The following is an 18,795-nucleotide window of genomic DNA, read 5'->3' on the forward strand; positions in this document are numbered from 1 at the left end:
TTCCTTTTATAACATTTTTAGTTTTCTTGATCATTTCTAAAGAGAAAAAAATGAAGTAGGTTAGTAGAAAACATGACACAATTGTTGAAACTAAACAATTAAAAACTACCATAGTTTAAAATGGCAATTTTAAGCAAATTTATTGAGAAACAAAGAAGAATGTTATGGTTTTTTTTACAGTTAAGTCACATTGTTGTGGAATTTTTACTTCTTATTTTTGATTTAAAAAATATTTTGAATAATTTTTTCATTGACACTTTGATTTCGTGCGTCTGCAGAACATAAATGATTGGGTTCAACATCGGTGGCAGCACAGAGGTCAAAGACAAGTTTATGATTCTGTTGTTTGGATGTATTTTTTCCATCAATGTAAATGTGATTAACAGGGGGGTAAAGTAGATAACCACTAATGAAAGATGAGCGATACAGGTCTTAAAGGCTTTGAGTCCTTGTTGAAATGTTGCCACTTTTACTAAAGTGTAACTAATATAGAGGTAACTTAAAAGGATAAAAACAAGCGGCAGCCAAAAAATAAGAACAGGATAAAAAAATCCAATCACATCATTTGGAAAATTGTCATTGCAAGCAAGGCGGTAGATCTGACCGTGATCGCAGAAATAGCTGTTAATAACCACAGACTTACAGAATGAAAGTCTTGTCAGGAGGCCGACAGAAATTAAGACAGCGACTATTGCAAAGATCCAGAAAGAGGTGATCAAAGTCAACATGGACCTGCAGGTTACTTTTACTTGATAGTGAAGAGGAAATATGATGGCAACCAGTCGGTCGTAGGAGAGAGCAACCAGATTAAAAGACTGCATTGAAAGGCAAGTGTAGCAGAAAAAAAGGAACGTCAAGCAGTCATTGTAGGGAATTATGTTATGGTGAAACAGAAAGATATCAATCACCTTTGGTACCAGAGCAGAGCTGCCTAACAGGTCCACAAATGCAAGGTTAAAAACAGCAACATACTTTGGAGTTCTTAGACTGTGATCTAAATATATTATAGCCATTACGGCTGTGTTTCCCACCACAGAAATTATATACAGAAAAAAAAGAAAGATGTAGTAGGACTTCATGTTGGGTAAGCCAATAAATCCATTGATTACAAAATATGCAGGACGCACAAAAGTTATATTTTTTCCAAAAGCAGAGTTGAACAGTTCCATTGTAGCTCTCCTCCAATGTGCTAAAATATACTAAACGTTCAATAAAGTGTGAAGAATCCTCTTTGGACTGCAGGACTTCCTTGTGCAGAACATGAGACGTTCGAGAGCCGTTATCCGGATCTCGTCTGGCAGATCTCTGTCAGGATTTTAAATGACGAAGTGGAGACTTTAGAGACAAGCAGCGATTCTCGTCTCTCTTTATGTCTAAGTCAGTTTGCTGCTGTCTATTCCCATGTGTGTCCCAGACAAACCCAGATCATTCAGTGTAATTATGAAAACCTCTTTATATAAGTTTGTGTGGTACGTATAATATTATCCTTGTTAAACAAAAACAAGAGTAGTTCTTTGAGATGTGTCTTAAAAAGAGAAGTCATACTTACGTACATCTTGTTGAAAAATACTCAAATAGATTATTGTATAAAACATTTACATACAGTGAAGGCAGTACAAATATGAACATTGCTCATGTTTTGCTAAGGCCTTACCAAACTCTGCTAAAGGGCCTTGATTCTCATATAAGATTGAGATGAAATTATTTTTTTATCCTGCAGGATATGATATTATAAAAGCGGTGGCTTTGCTGCAAGTGTAGAGTTTTACTACAGTAAAACTCTCAACTTTAATTTGAGAATCTGTGGTTCTATCTGTGTGTCTATGAACATCTAAAGCGTTTCTATGTTTTTCCTTGTGGGTGCAAAACTCTTCGCTGAACATTTTTGGATCATTTTCTTGGCTCAGCCATGTTTCTAATTTATTAAAACCATTCATTGGGCGAGCTATTTTAGTTGGGTTTTGAGAATTACAGGGGAAAAAAATTGTTTAAATATTAAAATGTATTGTGTGTATGAAGTTGTCGCAAGACAATAAATTTAAATTAGGCTCGTATTCTTTTGTCTGTATAATTGCAACGCTGAACAAAATGATTCAGATATAAAAAACTATTTTTAATACTCAAATATGTGCAAGTAACCTGCTCTCATATTCCTACAAACCAAACAATATGAATGTTTTTATTTTGTTTTTGTTTTTTGATTGTTTGTTTTTACATATTCCTTTCATATAGTTCTTGAATTTCAAAGGGGAGTATTATGCAAAATCAAAATGTTGTTCACTCATCAAAAACATATGTAGAATGTTGCTTTAATTCATTCATGTAAGTTTGAGAAATCCTTGAATTTCCTGTGGAATTATTGGATTTATCCAAAATGAATCCAAATAGCAGTGCAATAAACTGACTTCATGCATTAGGCTTCATAAGTATTTAAGTCTTTTCTGAACTGTAGCTACTAACACAAAAAACTGACACAACTTTATTAAAATAATAATACAAAAAACACAATAAAGCATAATATAAACTAGATAGAACTTAGGTGTTGTAAATTCTCCATGTTTTATGTATTTTTCTTCATTCTATGCAGTATTTAATATATCTTCACAGCATAATATTATTAATATATTATATCTTCGTTTTTAAAGACAGATGTCAGACATCACGTGATTTTTCTTATTGTTGTTTATTTTTGTGTTTTCTCACACCATTTACCTCATTTAAACCATCCTAATATCATCATTTTATATTTGAAATACTCTTACTTTGCTTAGAAAGAAGTTATTTTTTTTATTTTCAATCAGCACAATTTAAGTTCTGGTGAAAATAATTAAGTATCTCCAGTCTTCCTAAATATTTGTTATGATAAAAAACTGACATATGTAGTAGAATAATATAACCAATATTATGACATAAACTTTTCTTTAAGATAATAGAGCCACCTACACAATATGTAACAGAAGATTTTAATAAATATTTCTATGAACATGCCAAGAAGAAAATGACTTACAACACAAACACAAAAACAACAAATGTTTGCATGTGAGCTCAACCACATCCTACTTTCTAATAATTCTGGATTGCCTTTTGATTTTCAATATTTTCTTCAGTGAAACTTTTATCTCTTGTGTCTGCAAAACATAAATGATGGGATTCAACATGGGTGGAAACACAGAAGTAAGAGACAAGTTGATGATCCGGGCATTCAGATGCATTCTCGAACTCATGGTAAATGTGATTATTATCGGGAGGAAGAAGATTACCACCAATGAGAGATGAGCTGTGCAGGTTTGAAAGGTTTTTGCTCTCTCATGAGCTGCAGCAACTTTAGACAAAACACAACCAATACAAATGTAACTGGACACAATGAATAAAAAAGGGAGCCATAGAAAAAGGACTGGTAATAAATTGCCAATTACTGTATTAGGAAAATAGCTATTGCAGGCAAGATTATACAACAGCCCATAGTCACAGAAATAGCTGTTAATGACCAAAGACTTGCAGAAGGAAAGTCTAGTAAGAAGACCAACTGCAATTAAAGTAGAAGTTATTGCAAAAAACCAAAAAAATGTAATCATGGAAAACATAATCTTATGAGTGACCTTTACATGATAGTGCAGAGGATACATGATGGCCATCAGGCGATCATAGCAGAGAGCAACCAGATTAAGAGCCTGCATCGAAAGGGAAATGTAGCAGAAGAACAGGAACGTCATGCAGTCATTGTAGGAAACATAATAATGATTAAACAAAAAGATATCAAGAACCTTTGGTACCAGAGGACAACTACCTAAGAGGTCCACAAATGCAAGGTTAAAAACTGCAACGTACTTTGGAGCTCTGAGGTTATAATCCAGACAGATTACAGCCATTACAGACACGTTTCCCAGCACTGAAACAAAATAGACAAAAAACAGAAAGACATAGTAATACTTCATGTTTGGTAAACCAATAAATCCGCTGAGGATGAAATAAGGAGGGCGGATAAAAGTGGTGTTCATTCCAAGAGCAGAGTTGAACAGTTCCATTGTAACTCTCCTCCAGTGTGCTAAAATATACTAAACGTTCAATAAAGTGTGAAGAATCCTCTTTGGACTGCAGGACTTCCTTGTGCAGAACATGAGACGTTCGAGAGCCGTTATCCAGATCTCGTCTGGCAGATTTTAAATGACGAAGTGGAGACTTTAGAGAGGAGCAGCAAATCTCGTCTCTCTTTATGTCTAAGTCAGTTTGCTGCTGTCTATTCCCATGTGTGTCCAAAACAAACCCAGATCACTCAGTGTAATTATGAAAACCTTTTTATATAAGTTTGTGGGGTATGTATAATATTAACATGATTACAAAATGATTCAGATATTAAAAGCTATTTTCAATACTCAAATATGTGTAAGTAACCTTCTCTCATACTACGATATCCCTACAAACCAAACAATATTCTTATTTATGGTTTCATTTCTCATGAATTACCTTTGTTGCTTTAATATTCTGAGTTATTCATTTATTTAGATGTTTTTTTATTTCCAGTTGATCCATTACAACTTGTTTTCCCTATTTTGACCTTCAAACTGCTTCATACTCTTGTAATTTTTAAACGTGTGTACATCAAACTCAGAAATATTTTTCATTACTGTCTCGGTAACCTTTGTTTTGTTTGACTTTCAGATCATGTGTTTTAAAATAACTGCTTACAAAAATAAACGAATTTTGTTCATCATATAGTCCTTTATTATAAATGATTTGAGTGACATTTACCAGTGACTTATTGAACATTTGGATAAATATAACTGTTTACATTAGATGTTCAGAGCAGAAATATTAACATCGGTGAGTTTAATACCATAGAAAAACTGAAAAATAAACATCGCAGTGAAGCAATTTGTATATCCTTTCCTGAGGAAAGGAAATAAATTCATAAAGTACCAATTTAACATGATGGTTTAAATTTACAACCTGGTTTTTTAACTTAGGCTTCAATTTTTTTATTTAGCACATTTCTCCTAATATAACGTAGTATGTTTTTAATCCTCTCTCTCTTTTGTTATATTCTGTTATTTCTAGAAAGTCCTGTCATTTTGCTTTTAATGAAGAAAGAAAAATGTTACAATTCACAAGTACTGGAACATTTTTATTGCAGTCTTGTGTTTTTCAGATTGTGACACACTTCTTCAGCAGCTATGACTGTTTTTTTTATTGTTTTATTTTTACATATTCCTTTCATATAGTTCTTGAATTTCAAAGGGGAGTATGATGCAAAATCAAAATGTTGTTCACTCATCAAAAACATATGTGGAGTGTTGCTTTGATTCATTCAAGGATGTTTGAGAAATCCTTGAATTTCCTGTGGCAGCCATCCAGGAGGGCCTTAGCTGGATTTATTGGATTTATCCAAAATGAATCCAATTAGCAGTGCAATAAACTGACTTCATGCATGAGACTTCATAAGTATTGAAGTCTTCTCTGAACTGTAGAAGCTTTGAATAAATATTTTTATGAACATGACAAGAAAAAAATGACTTACAACACAAATACAAAAACAACAAATGTTTGCATGTGAGCTCAACCACATCCTACTTTCTAATAATTCTGGATTGCCTTTTGATTTTCAATATTTTCTTCAGTGAAACTTTTATCTCTTGTGTCTGCAAAACATAAATGATGGGATTCAACATGGGTGGAAACACAGAAGTAAGAGACAAGTTAATGATCCGGGCATTCGGATGGATTCTCGAACTCATGGTAAATGTGATTATTATCGGGAGGAAGTAGATTACCACCAACGAGAGATGAGCTGTGCAGGTTTGAAAGGTTTTTGCTCTCTCATGAGCTGCAGCAACTTTAGACAAAACACAACCAATACAAATGTAACTGGACACAATGAATATAAAAGGAAGCCATAGGAGAAGGACTGGTAATAAATTACCAATGACTGAATTAGGAAAATTGTTATTGCAAGCAAGTTTATACAACTGGCCATGGTCACAGAAATAGCTGTTAATGACCAAAGACTTGCAGAAGGAAAGTCTAGTAAGAAGACCAACTGCAATTAAAGTAGAAGTTATTGCAAAAAACCAAAAAAATGTAATCATGGAAAACATAATCTTATGAGTGACCTTTACATGATAGTGCAGAGGATACATGATGGCCATCAGGCGATCATAGCAGAGAGCAACCAGATTAAGAGCCTGCATTGAAAGGCAAGTGTAGCAGAAGAACAGGAACGTCATGCAGTCATTGTAGGAAACATTATAATGATTAAACAAAAAGATATCAAGAACCTTTGGTACCAGAGCACAACTACCTAAGAGGTCCACAAATGCAAGGTTAAAAACTGCAACATACTTTGGAGCTCTGAGGTTATAATCCAGACAGATTACAGCCATTACAGACACGTTTCCCAGCACTGAAACAAAATAGACAAAAAACAGAAAGACGTAGTAATACTTCATGTTTGGTAAACCAATAAATCCGCTGAGGATGAAATAAGGAGGGCGGATAAAAGTGGTGTTCATTCCAAAAGCAGAGTTGAAAAAGTCCATTTGAAAATATGGAGGCTTTATCTTTGTGAAAGTTCTGTCAGAGCAGATTTTCAGATTTGTCTTAGTTCATGGTGTTCTAACAACTGCTGAGGGTTTTTATACTTGCTGTTTTTTATGCCCCAATCCCTCCAGAGTATTTCAGGTCAACACAACAAACACAAGCTTCATTCAAACCAAAAAGCTTGATCTTGTGAAAGTTTCTCAAACTTTCTGAAGCTCCACATCTGCTGACATAAATAATTTCATCAATAATTTCTACCAGCTTTACTAAGAAACTTGTATTTATATATATATATATATATATATATATATATATATATATATATATATATATATATATATATATATATATATATATATATATATATATATAGAGAGAGAGAGAGAGAGAGAGAGAGAGATTTGATTTTTAAAAACTCATTTATTCACTCAGTGATGATACACATAACATAAACATTCACCACAATTTCAAATTAACACATTCATAAATGATAATTCAGAATTATTTAAAGTAAATAAAACACCGTCATAATCCCAAATATTTTGAAAAACATTTAGTTCATCCACATTTAAATAATATTTATACTCTAACATCACTCTTGCTCTGACCATACTCTTAAAGAGTTTTGCACAATCAGTATTTTGTTCATTATTAATTTTAAATTTCCTACTCAAATAAATTGCAAGCTTTGATTGACCAATTTAACAGTCGTCCAATTTTCTTCTTTTTTTTCATATAAGAAACCAAAAATAAAAGACTGTTCTGTAAGCTTTCTCCAAATAATTTCCAAATTTTTCTTAATAATGTAAATAAATCTATTAACCTAAAACATTGTACAAAACAATGAAAGATTGTTTCTCTTAACGAACAAAAAGGACATTTATCTGACACACCAGGATTAATAATGGAAACAAAAGCATTAACTGCAATAATTCCATGCAAAATTCTCCACTGTAGATCACCAACATTTTTAGTCAATGGTGGTTTATAAAGTAATCCCCATACAGGTTTAAACTCAAAACCGACTTTGAAAAAATCTCTCCAAGGAGTATCTTTTTTATCTTTTAATTTTACTTTGTTCAAAGCCTTTACACATTTCATATATAATATCTTTCCATTCACAGAGTCCAAAAGTGTCCATTCTTTTTTATCTTTCTGTAAAAAGAGTCCAGAACATTCAAGATCTTTCAATTGTGGCTTAACACACAACTTAAAGAATGGATCAGCTTTATCAGGCGTTAAAACGCCATCAAACCATCCTTTTATGAGTCTTTTATCATCTTCTGATAACATCCGGTTAAATGTCGCCAGCATAGTGCCTACAGTTCTTAAAGAGTGAATCTCCAATCTTCGAGCCAAGGAAACAGCATCATTCATTTCAGATCCAACAAGTTCAAGCAGATGTCTCAACGTAACCACCCCTCTTTTCATCAACAGTTCAGGAATCATAACCATGTTGTCCCAAGCTGAACCCAAACGAGATCCCTTGAGCACGGGTTCACGTAACAACCAATGTAAAGATGTGGATGTCCCATCTCTCTTTGTTTCCATGAGGTTCCAAGCTTTTAACACACTCACATAAAACGGTGATAAACACTTTACACAATATTTTGAAAGGTCCATAATGAACAACATTTTACCAAAACCTAAATTACCAACTTTTGAAAAAATAAACTCTGTGACATGCCTCCACAAAACATTTTGATCACCATACAAAAAACTCTGTAAAAACTGTAACCTAAATGCTGCTTTCCGACTTTCTAAATGAATCAAACCTTGCCCTCCTTCTTCCTTTGACAAAAACAAAACACTCTGAGGGACCCAATGTAATCTGTCCCAAAAGAAATTCAAAATGATTGTCTGAAGTTTTACCAGAAGACCTGGTGGGGGTTCTAGAACAGATAAGCGGTGCCACAGAGTTGAAGTTACCAAATTATTAATAATTAGTGTACGACCTCTGTACGAGACTCGTGGCAAAAGCCAGTGCCATTTCTTTAATTTACCCTCCATCAGTTCAAGAAAACCTTCCCAATTTTTCATTACTTGAAATTGATCTCCCAGATAAACACCCAAATATTTAAAACCATTTTTCGACCACTTTAATTCATCAGGTAATTTAGGTTCTTGTTTTGTCCATTTACCAACTAACAAAGCTTTACTCTTGCTCCAATTGACTTTGGATGAAGAAATTTTCCCAAAACACTCAATAATTTTGTTTAAAATAAAGACATCTGACTCTTTTGTGATTGCCACAATAATATCATCCGCATATGCAGAAAGTTTAAAGGTAAAGATATTTCATTTAAATTCACCCCCTGTAACTTTTTCCTGATTTGACATAACAAAGGTTCAATGCTCAAAGAATACAACATTCCTGACATTGCACAACCTTGGCGAATACCTCTCTTTACAATAAAAGGTGCACTTAAACCACCATTGACTTTCAATACACTTTCAATGCCACAATAAAGGGTTTTAATCATGGCAATGAACCCAGAGGAGAAACCAAAAGCCTTCAAACTATTACATAAATACTGGTGCTCCACTCGATCAAATGCCTTTTCTTGGTCGATAGAAATTAGACCAAAGTTTAAATCCAATAAATTAGAGAGGTCCAAATAATCTCGAATTAAAGTTATGTTGTCTCTTATTGATCTGCCAGGGATGCAATAGGACTGATCAATATGTACAACTTGATCCATCACTTTTCTCAATCTGCATGCCAGAACCTTTGAGAAGATCTTATAGTCTGTACACAAAAGACTGACCGGTCTCCAGTTCCTTATTTCATAAAGATCACCCTTCTTAGGAAGAAGAGTGAGCACAGCTCTTCGACAACTAAGGGGTAACATTCCCCTTGCCACGCTGTCATTGAGGACTTCCAAGAGATCTTCAGCCAGAACAGGCCAACACGACTTATAAAACTCCACAGGCAAGCCGTCTATTCCTGGAGCTTTGCCATTTTCCATGCTCAGCAGCGCCTCCTGCAGTTCATCCAACGTTATGGCATGCTCCAAAACAACATTGTCATTGTCTGACACCTTTGGCAAGTCTTTAAGAAATTCTTCTGTTATCACAGAGTTTTCTCTGTAATCACTGGCATATAATGTTGAGAAAAAGTCCACAGCTCTTTTCCGCAGGTCAGTAGGATCCGTCAATTCTTTCCCTTCTTCAGATCTTAAGCAATGGATGAAACGATTTTGTCCATTTTTTTTCTCCAAACTGAAGAAGAATTTTGAAGGAGCATCCATTTCAGAGATACTTTGAAAACGTGAACGTACCAGAGCTCCCTGTGCTCTGACCCCAAGCAGATCAGCCAAAGCAGCTTTTTTTTGTTTGAGCGCCTGAATATGGCCTCGATTTTCTGTGGACTCACAAAAAACCTGAAGTTCCACAATTTCAGTCTCTAATTTTTCAATAGATTTCACCATTTCTCTTGTGACATTGTGAGTGTATTGATTACAAAACTGCTGAATTTTAATTTTACCAATATCCCACCACTGCTGTACAGATGTAAATTGACATTTCATACGTCTCCACTGTTTCCAAAAATACAAAAATCCTTTTTTAAAACAACCATCATTTAACAAAACGGTGTTAAAATGCCAATATGCACTCTTAAGTTTAAAATTATTTATAAACACATTCCCTATGATCATACAATGATCAGAAAAACCCACTGGACACATAGTGCATGATCTAAATATTTGTGACTGATGTCCAAAACAATAAAATCTATCTAACCTTGCCAAAGTTATATAATTCTCTTTATAATGAGCCCAGGAATATTGCCTTATGTTTCCATTTTAAGACGCCATACATCAGCTAAATCATAAGTTTCAATAATACGTTTCAAAATTCTCCTTGAATGTAAATGTGGCTCCAAATGATTCCTATCTAAATCATCTATTGTACAATTAAAATCACCCCCTAAAATTAAATATTCTGTTGACCCACACTTTAAAAGTGTATTTGCCAACTCTTCTAAGAAACACAGCGTTCACTTGGATTCACAGGAGCATATACATTTAGTAAAATCAACTTTATATTTTCATATTTAACAATAACTTTTAACAATCTTCCAGATACAACATCTTCAATTTCAATAGACACTGGAAGAAAATTTCTTGAGAAAAGAATAGCTACTCCTGCACTTAGTGAAGTTTTATGACTCAGAACAAGATTTCCATCCCATTCTTTGTTCCAATCAACTTCATTATCAACGTTGCTATGAGTCTCTTGAGCAAAAGCTATGTCAACGCCTTTAGACTTTAAAAGTTCAAAATACACAGCCCTTTTTTTCACATCCCTTGCACCATTAAGGTTCAAAGATGATATTTTAAATCTACTCATAATCACATAGAAAAAGATCCAAAGAAACAAGAAAAAACAGCATCTAAACTGCTTTTTAATTTTCATATTACTTAATACGAGCTCTGACTTTTTGCACAAGTTTTCGAAGTCTATATACTTCAGTGTCCCTTAGCCCATCAGAAGTCCTTTGTCTCATTAACCATTTAACTGAGTCAACAAACAATTTTTTATTAGGAAAAAAATCATCTATGACCACATCCCGTTTCCCTTTTGTCACTTCCAAAAACCTTCTAATCTGTTCTAGACTGTAGCCATTAGTACTCTGGCCATCAGGAATAGAGGAATCAGAAGATTCTCTGTCACTATCAGAGTCACAAAAGGTCTCTGAATCACTTTCTTTCCCACTTTTTCAAACTGACTCTTTTTAGGTTTCACCCCTTTCGGTCCTTTAGATTTTCTTTTAGTGTTTGGCACTTTGAAAACACTTTCATCATCCCTAATCAGACTTCCTTCACTGTGAACTAAATCATCAAAATCCATTTCTTCTTGTAATCCTTCAGGTGTGGTCGTTTGACTCTCTTCAGTTCTTTCAACAGAACTAATGACATCCTCAATGTCACGTTCTGCAACATTTGACAGCTTTTGCTCTCCAGTTGAAACTCCTTCCTCATCATTAATTTCTTGAGCTCCTTCCCCACCGGCAGCTACCGGGTCTGCCTCCCCAGCATCAGCCTCCGGAGCTCCCTCCCCAACTGCGCCCACTGGAGCTCCATTCACCGTATCCGCTGGTGTCATCAGCTCTGGATTTTCGTTAACCTGAACAGTCTCCTTTTGAACCTTTTCAGGGCAGTTTCGGACTGAATGTCCCTCCTGATTACATCCAAAACATCTCATCGTTTCCGTTGTCGCAAAAATAGTATAATCAAAACCGTCAACCTTAAATTTCATCACTATGCTCAGTTCCTCAATATCATTTTTAAGAATCATAAACACTTGTCTTCTAAAAGACACAACATGTTTCAACTTCGGTGATTTGCAACCGGAAGGGAGCATTTTCATTGCTGACACGATCTGACCGTGACGTGACAATTCCTTCAGTAACACTTCGTCACTAATGAAAGGCGGCAAATTAGACAAGATGATCTTTTTTGCAGGGTTTATTAAAGGGAAAACAGTAGTTTGTGTATTTCTCAAAACAATTCCCCTCTCAACTACGCTGTTCACCTTTTCAATTGAGTCCAAAAATAAAACCACTGCATTGTTCATTCTGGACGCCGCTTTCACACTTTCACATCCGACAATTTCCCCAACAGCCAAACCACACTCCTCAACCGAGAAATCCACGCCAACCGGTATTTTAATACCGTGTCTTCGTGAAAGGCTCCTAAAGCCTGCAGAGCCATAACTTTTCCCGGCCATCGCACCAAGCTAAAAAGCTTGGTGCAGCCGAAAAAAAACTATCAAAAACACCAATAAAAACAGAATGTGTTAAAGTGCGAAAAAAAAGTGAAACACCACTGTGAAAAGTGAAAGTTTAAACCTTTGGAAAACCTCACACTCGTCCTCCTTCCACTCCACACATGCAGCAGCAGACGCTCACGCATGCGCACTCCAGAGAGAGAGAGAGAGAGAGAGAGAGAGATAGATAGATAGATAGATAGATATAGATAGATAGATAGATAGATAGATAGATAGATAGATAGATAGATAGATAGATAGATAGATAGATAGATAGATAGATAGATAGATAGATAGATAGATAGATAGATCTATGTCTCTCTTTCTCTCTCTCTTTCTACATATATATATATATACATCTACTATTGTGAAGATGAAACTGATTAAACTTAAAATATATTTTCTATTTTCTTTCTATTCCTTCATTCCAGTTTTCTCACTATTTTCTTTGAGCTTTAGCACCTTAGCGACTTGATTTACGTGCATCAAGGACGACCTGACCAGCCGTGTCAGTTTTTGCAATGATGAAAGATTGTATTTTGCTCTATTGTTCATCTCCTTTAACTGTTTTTATCCATCCTATATTTTTAGCTGGTAGCTTCACAGGTTTCACTGTTCTGATAGTTTTACCAGAACAGAAAGATTTTTGCATTCTACAAATGAAGTCTTATTATTAGACCAGCTACTGACATCATTCTGCAATTACATTTTGGGTGGAGGCCACTGATCCATCCAATCTACGATCTTATGTACTAACTTTTTAAGGATCTGTTTTGCGTTTTTTAATGAAAAACGCAAATTAGAAACAATTGCAAAAGGATTTTCAGATATTTTTTAAATTATGTTTCTGAGACCAAGAACCTTGAGCCATGAAAATTAAAATACACAATTAAACTGACCTGTTTTGAAGCATTAAATAGTCTATTAATATATTCTATGCTATAATCAAGTCCTAAATAATTGGCACATGTTCTACTGGCAGATTTAAATTTGAAATTATTTTATTTTGCCAAAGAAGATAGCATTCTCTTGAAACATAATAAACTAAGAATAATTACCATAAAAAAGATTAAGAGCATGCATATGTAATTGCAATACTTTTTTCTAATCCGTTTTTTAAACTATGTCTTTGAAAAGTTTCAAGCATCAGAAGCTAAGTCTACTAACAAAATCCCCGAGGTGCTTAAAGGTCATAGGTTAATATATATTCCACCTAATTATTGGCTGCTTCTTTTCTTCAAAAACACAAAAAACTTTCCTCCTCAAATACTTAGATGGTTTAATGCTACCAAAATATTTACAGTTTAATGGTTCTGTTCTTACAAACCTTTTCTGGCCATTTATCAGACACACTTTGTTTGAATGACGTTGGAAGTCATTAGTAGAGTACAAGACACTATTGCATAAAACCCTTCTAAAGGTTTTAGAGCTTTGAGACATGGTGCATTAAACTACTAGCAGAAGTCATTGGAAAACGGATACGCTGTATGGTAGACATGGTCAACAATAATTCTCATTATTGCCATTCAGATAAGGTTTAACTAATTCTATGGTTCCCCAAGAGTGCTAAAAAACCAAACTGAAACTGTGTGTTTGGATAAACTCTCTATTTATTCGTCTTGCATGCAATCATAATAATATGTTCAGGTAAACATGACATAATAATGTAAATATGGAAGAGCCTGGATCTCACGTAGCCATAACTTTGTCTCGCTGTGTAAGTTTTAGTATTTTTTTAATAGATAATCGAATTTCTTGTGTATATAAAACATAAACAACTGGGTTCAACATGGGTGGGAATACTGAGGTCAAAGACAGATTAATAATCCTGGCATTTGGATGTATCTCTGGACCAATGGTAAAAGTGATTAATATTGGGATGAAATAGATCGCCACTAATGAAAGATGACCTGTGCAGGTTTTTAGTGCCTTTGTTCTTTCTTTAACTGCAGCCACTTTAAATAAAGCAAAGGCAATGCAAATATAGCTGGATAAAATGAAAATCATGGGAAGCCAAAGAATAAAAATTGGCAAAAGAAAACTAATGACTATATTGGGAAAATTGTCATTGCATGCAAGCTCAAACATCAGGCCATGGTCGCAGAAATAGCTGTTAATAACAACAGACCTGCAGAAGGAAAGTCTAGTAAGAAGACCAACTGCAGTGAGGTCAGCTATTATTGCAAACAACCAGAAAGATGCAATCACAGAAAACATAATTTTATGAGTAACCTTTGCTTGATAGTGCAGAGGATACATGATGGCCATTAGTCGATCATAGCAGAGAGCAACCAGATTAAGAGCCTGCATCGAAAGGCAAGTGTAGCAGAAGAACAGGAACGTCATGCAGTCATTGTAGGAAACATAATAATGATTAAACAAAAAGATATCAAGAACCTTTGGTACCAGAGCACAACTACCTAAGAGGTCCACAAATGCAAGGTTAAAAACTGCAACATACTTTGGAGCTCTGAGGTTATAATCCAGACAGATTACAGTCATTACAGCCATGTTTGCAAGGACTGAGATTATAAATACAAAAAAGAGAAAGACGTAGTAATACTTCATATTAGGTAAGCCAATAAATCCACTTATTATAAAATAGGCAGGGTGCACAAAAGAGACATTCTTTCCAAAAGCAGAGTTAAAAGGCTCCATTGTAAGGATGTTGCTACACCTGATGTGCCCCAGTTCTGTCACAACAGGTAGCAGAGCAGACGCTGGCTCTCCTCTGCCATCTGCTGCAGAGCTCTGAGAGGCTTTAACTGTCCAGGCCTTGTTTTTCTGTTTGGTCCCTGGAGTGCAAACATATTCAAATACAATTTGTAGGCGTTTTGATGTTAGATTTGTTTTTAGGGAGTAAAAATATGTCTCCTAATACTTGAAGAAACGCATCTTTAGCAATTTCTTTCTGAAACATGTTTGACTGTAATCAATATAACATTACATTGGGGCCGGCTGGGATATGAGCCTACAGAGTGTTTTTCCAGTGGGTTGGTGGGTCAGTGGTTTAGTCTGGGAAAAAACTATGTCACACAAACTCTAATAATGCACCACAAATCAAGATCACTCAAACTGCACCAAATAAAATACTTTCTACTTTTCCTCCTTTCCAGTCACACAGATCTCACCAACATTTGGCTGCAGAGTGGACTTGTGAACACATGAGCAAGTACTATAGAGCCACTTCGCAGCTTTTCCTTACTAAGCGTCATAAATTGTTGTATGGAGTCCGAAGCAGGAAATGATTCAGAAATCTGCTATAAATTGTGGCGGACTTTTTTGTTTCTCTTTTGCTTTTCTTTTGTTTGTATTTCCTCTAACTTGTGTAAAAAAGCACTTTGAATTTCCTTGCTGCTATAAATGTGCTGTATAAATAAAATTACCCCACCTTACCTTATTTTCACTACTTTGAAATGATGATAATTAATTCGATAATAAAATTATGCATACAATTTTACAAATGTTTTGTAGTTATCAATATAGACCTAAGTGTTTTGTTTTTCGTATTTTAAGAATTTTTAAATTATTTTTCATTTGAAATTTCTTCAATTAATTTCATAAAAGTTTTGGCCATTTTAAAAGTTTGCTTTTAATCTTGATTAAAATAATAAATGTCGTGCTGTTTGTATTGTTGTGATAGTACTAGTATGGACCAAAGGAAGAAACACTGTTACAAGCCTTTAAGGTTGATTATGTAAAGATTTTGATGATAGATTTTAAAGATGTTGTGACAACAGGAGTCCTGGTGGTTGACATTTGTGATGGTGCCATCAGACATGATGAAAGGTCAAAGAACACTGATTATTTTTTTTTACTTCAAAACGTTTTTATTGTTATAATGTTCATATATTATTTACACAGCCCTTTACACTTTTGATCAGATGATCAAACACATTTTTTAAAAATAATTTGCTTAATCCACCTTTTTGCATTTACAGACTGTTGATCACATTGACTACTGAAGGCCAGCTACTGTAAAAAATAACCTCCCTAATAGATAATCTAATGTCATTTGTAGGCTCTCTCAGTATGACTGCAGACAAAAATTGTTTAATTATCCATCTTATACATTTAAGTCCTACATTCCCAAAATTTTATTGTAATATTTTTTTATTTCACAGTTAAGCATTGTGTATCTACTTAAAATGAAAAGAAAACCTGTTTGTGTTTGCTATGCTCACTGCTTTTATTCCAGTCACACAATTTGGCTGCTGGATAGACTTCAAATTTTCATCCAATTTTTTACTGCCTTGTTTTCTTTATGAGCTTCTTCAAAGCTTGTTTTATTTCCTGTGTCTGAAAAACATAAATGATGGGATTCAGCATCGGTGGAATTATAGTTGTCAGCGACAGGCTTATGATCCTGGCATTAGGATGCATTTTGCTTCCGATTCCAAAAACAAGAGTAATAGGGAGAAAATAAATGGTCACTAATGAAAGATGTCCTGTGCAAGTCTGAAAAGCCTTTCTTCGCTCCTGCACTGTTGAAATTTTTGACAAAGCATAAACAATACAGCAGTAAGTTGCTAGGATAAATGCTAGAGGCATCCAAAGCATGATGACTGGACAGAAAATACCAAGTACACGGCTGGGGGAAACATCATTACATCCAAGTCTGTACACAGGGCCATGGTCACAGAAGTAGCTGTTAATAACCACAGACCTACAGAATGACAATCTTGTGATGAAGCCAACAATAATGAGGATAAGAGTGATGTTAAAAATCCACAAAAAAGCAATCAAATTGATCATAAACCTTTGGGTCACTTTCACCTGGTACTGCAGAGGGTACATGATGGCCATCAGTCTATCATAAGACAGTGCAACCAGGTTAAAACATTGCATTGAAAGTAGTGTGAAGCCAAAAAACATGAAGGTCAAGCATTCATTGTATGAAATGTAGTGATGATTAAACAGGAATATGTCAATGACTTTTGGTAAAAAAGCTGTACTGCTTAAGATGTCAGTTAGAGCGAGACTGAAAACTGCAACATATTTCGGACCTTTCAGAGTATGATCCGCAATTATGAGAGTCAGCACAGTTCCATTTCCTACCACCGAAAGAACATAAACAAACAACAGAAAGACAAAGTAGAACTTCACATTAGGAATGCCAATGAAACCTGTTATAATAAAATATGCAGGACGGACAAAAGTGATGTTTTCCTCGAGAGCCGGATTAAAAAGTTCCATCTACTTGCTTCACTGTTCACAAGTCTTTTCTACTTCAACAAGCTTTGTTCAGAGGAGCGCAACCGAAATGGAAACAGTGCTTCTCTTCTCTGACTTATAAGAGTTGAGGTTTGTTCCCTTGAGTCAACTTTATAGGAGCTCAAAGTTTGGTTAGTGGGAGTGGAAATATTAAGAACCCAAGCACACACTCAGACTTGAAACTTTTAAAGATAAATATATCAGATTACTGATAGTGAGTGGATACTTGAAGAACTTTCATATCAAACACGTTAGACTGACCTCTCTCCCCAATCAGAGAAATTTAGTAAATGTATTAATTCTCATCTGTTTTAACTTAGAAAACATTAGGCATTATACATTTTTGCTAGATTATAGAATCAACTTCCTTCACATTTAAATTGATTTAGTCTGATGGATCTACAGCCTGCTTAGCAAGCACTCGTTTCAGATACTGGCACACCTTTGACCCCGTCCCTAAAATTACATCCCAATGTAAATCACAAAAGGCAGGTTGAGCCTTGAGATAATCTTCAGAAATCAAGCTCAGTTCAGAAATATTTTTTAACAGTTACAGAAAAAAATCAAAAGATTTTGACACGGTTGTTCAAATTATTTGAAGTAATTACTGTTAATTAATTTGCCAAGAAAATGAAAGTATGCATGATAATACTTTTATGTTAGAGCTAGAAAATGAAAATGAAATTGAAAATTGTACAGAATTGTCAATATCAATGTTTTTAGAGCAATAAAACACCATAAAAACATAGATGTAATGTTTTGTTAATGTTAATCCAACATGAAATACTGTAAATATGCCCAGTGAACAAAGACAATTTCATTATTTAGGTATTTTATTTTATACCTGCAGTTAAAGTAAATGAGATTTTCTGAAATTATAAATACAAAATATAAATAAATAAATATAAAAAAAAAAAAAATTCCCTTCTCACCCACCGCGGGTGGTTCTTATCCTCTGAGCTCGGGTCCTCTACCAGAGGCCTGGGAGCTTGAGGGTTCTGCGCAGTATCTTGCGCAGGACCCTTGCGCATATATATATATATATATTATATATATTATATATATATATATATATATATATATATATTATATATATATATATATATATATATATATATATATATTATATATATATATATATATATATATATATATATATATATATATATACAAAAAAAGAAAGACGTAGCAATACTTCATATGTAAGCCAATAAATCCACTTATTATAAAATAGGCAGGTTGGATAAATGTGTAATTTTTTATCAATAAAGGATT

At 34.3% G+C, this 18,795-nt stretch overlaps 5 protein-coding genes across 5 annotated transcripts; all 5 read right to left on the reverse strand.

Moving 5' to 3' along the window:
- Window positions 1-185: 185 nt before the first annotated feature.
- On the reverse strand, window positions 186-1,169 carry LOC129373554 (olfactory receptor 1361-like). Its single transcript, XM_055051549.1, has one exon. It carries the CDS (start codon window positions 1,167-1,169, stop codon window positions 186-188), a length of 984 nt encoding a protein of 327 aa, XP_054907524.1.
- A 1,887-nt stretch (window positions 1,170-3,056) lies between these two features.
- Window positions 3,057-4,025, reverse strand: LOC129373578 (olfactory receptor 146-like). The gene has a single exon (XM_055051584.1). It carries the CDS (start codon window positions 4,023-4,025, stop codon window positions 3,057-3,059), a length of 969 nt encoding a protein of 322 aa, XP_054907559.1.
- Window positions 4,026-5,564: 1,539 nt separating this feature from the next.
- Window positions 5,565-6,533, reverse strand: LOC129373581 (olfactory receptor 1361-like). Its single transcript, XM_055051588.1, has one exon. It carries the CDS (start codon window positions 6,531-6,533, stop codon window positions 5,565-5,567), a length of 969 nt encoding a protein of 322 aa, XP_054907563.1.
- Window positions 6,534-13,995: 7,462 nt separating this feature from the next.
- LOC129373390 (olfactory receptor 11A1-like) lies at window positions 13,996-14,964 on the reverse strand. Its single transcript, XM_055051270.1, has one exon. The coding sequence runs from the start codon at window positions 14,962-14,964 to the stop codon at window positions 13,996-13,998; it is 969 nt and encodes a 322-aa protein (XP_054907245.1).
- Window positions 14,965-16,538: 1,574 nt separating this feature from the next.
- Window positions 16,539-17,502, reverse strand: LOC129373568 (olfactory receptor 6C4-like). Its single transcript, XM_055051571.1, has one exon. It carries the CDS (start codon window positions 17,500-17,502, stop codon window positions 16,552-16,554), a length of 951 nt encoding a protein of 316 aa, XP_054907546.1. The 3' UTR covers window positions 16,539-16,551.
- Window positions 17,503-18,795: the final 1,293 nt, after the last annotated feature.

The sequence above is a fragment of the Poeciliopsis prolifica genome, unplaced genomic scaffold, assembly GCF_027474105.1.
Source record: "Poeciliopsis prolifica strain line A6 unplaced genomic scaffold, Auburn_PproV2 SCAFFOLD033, whole genome shotgun sequence".
NCBI classification, from domain to species: Eukaryota; Metazoa; Chordata; class Actinopteri; order Cyprinodontiformes; family Poeciliidae; genus Poeciliopsis; species Poeciliopsis prolifica.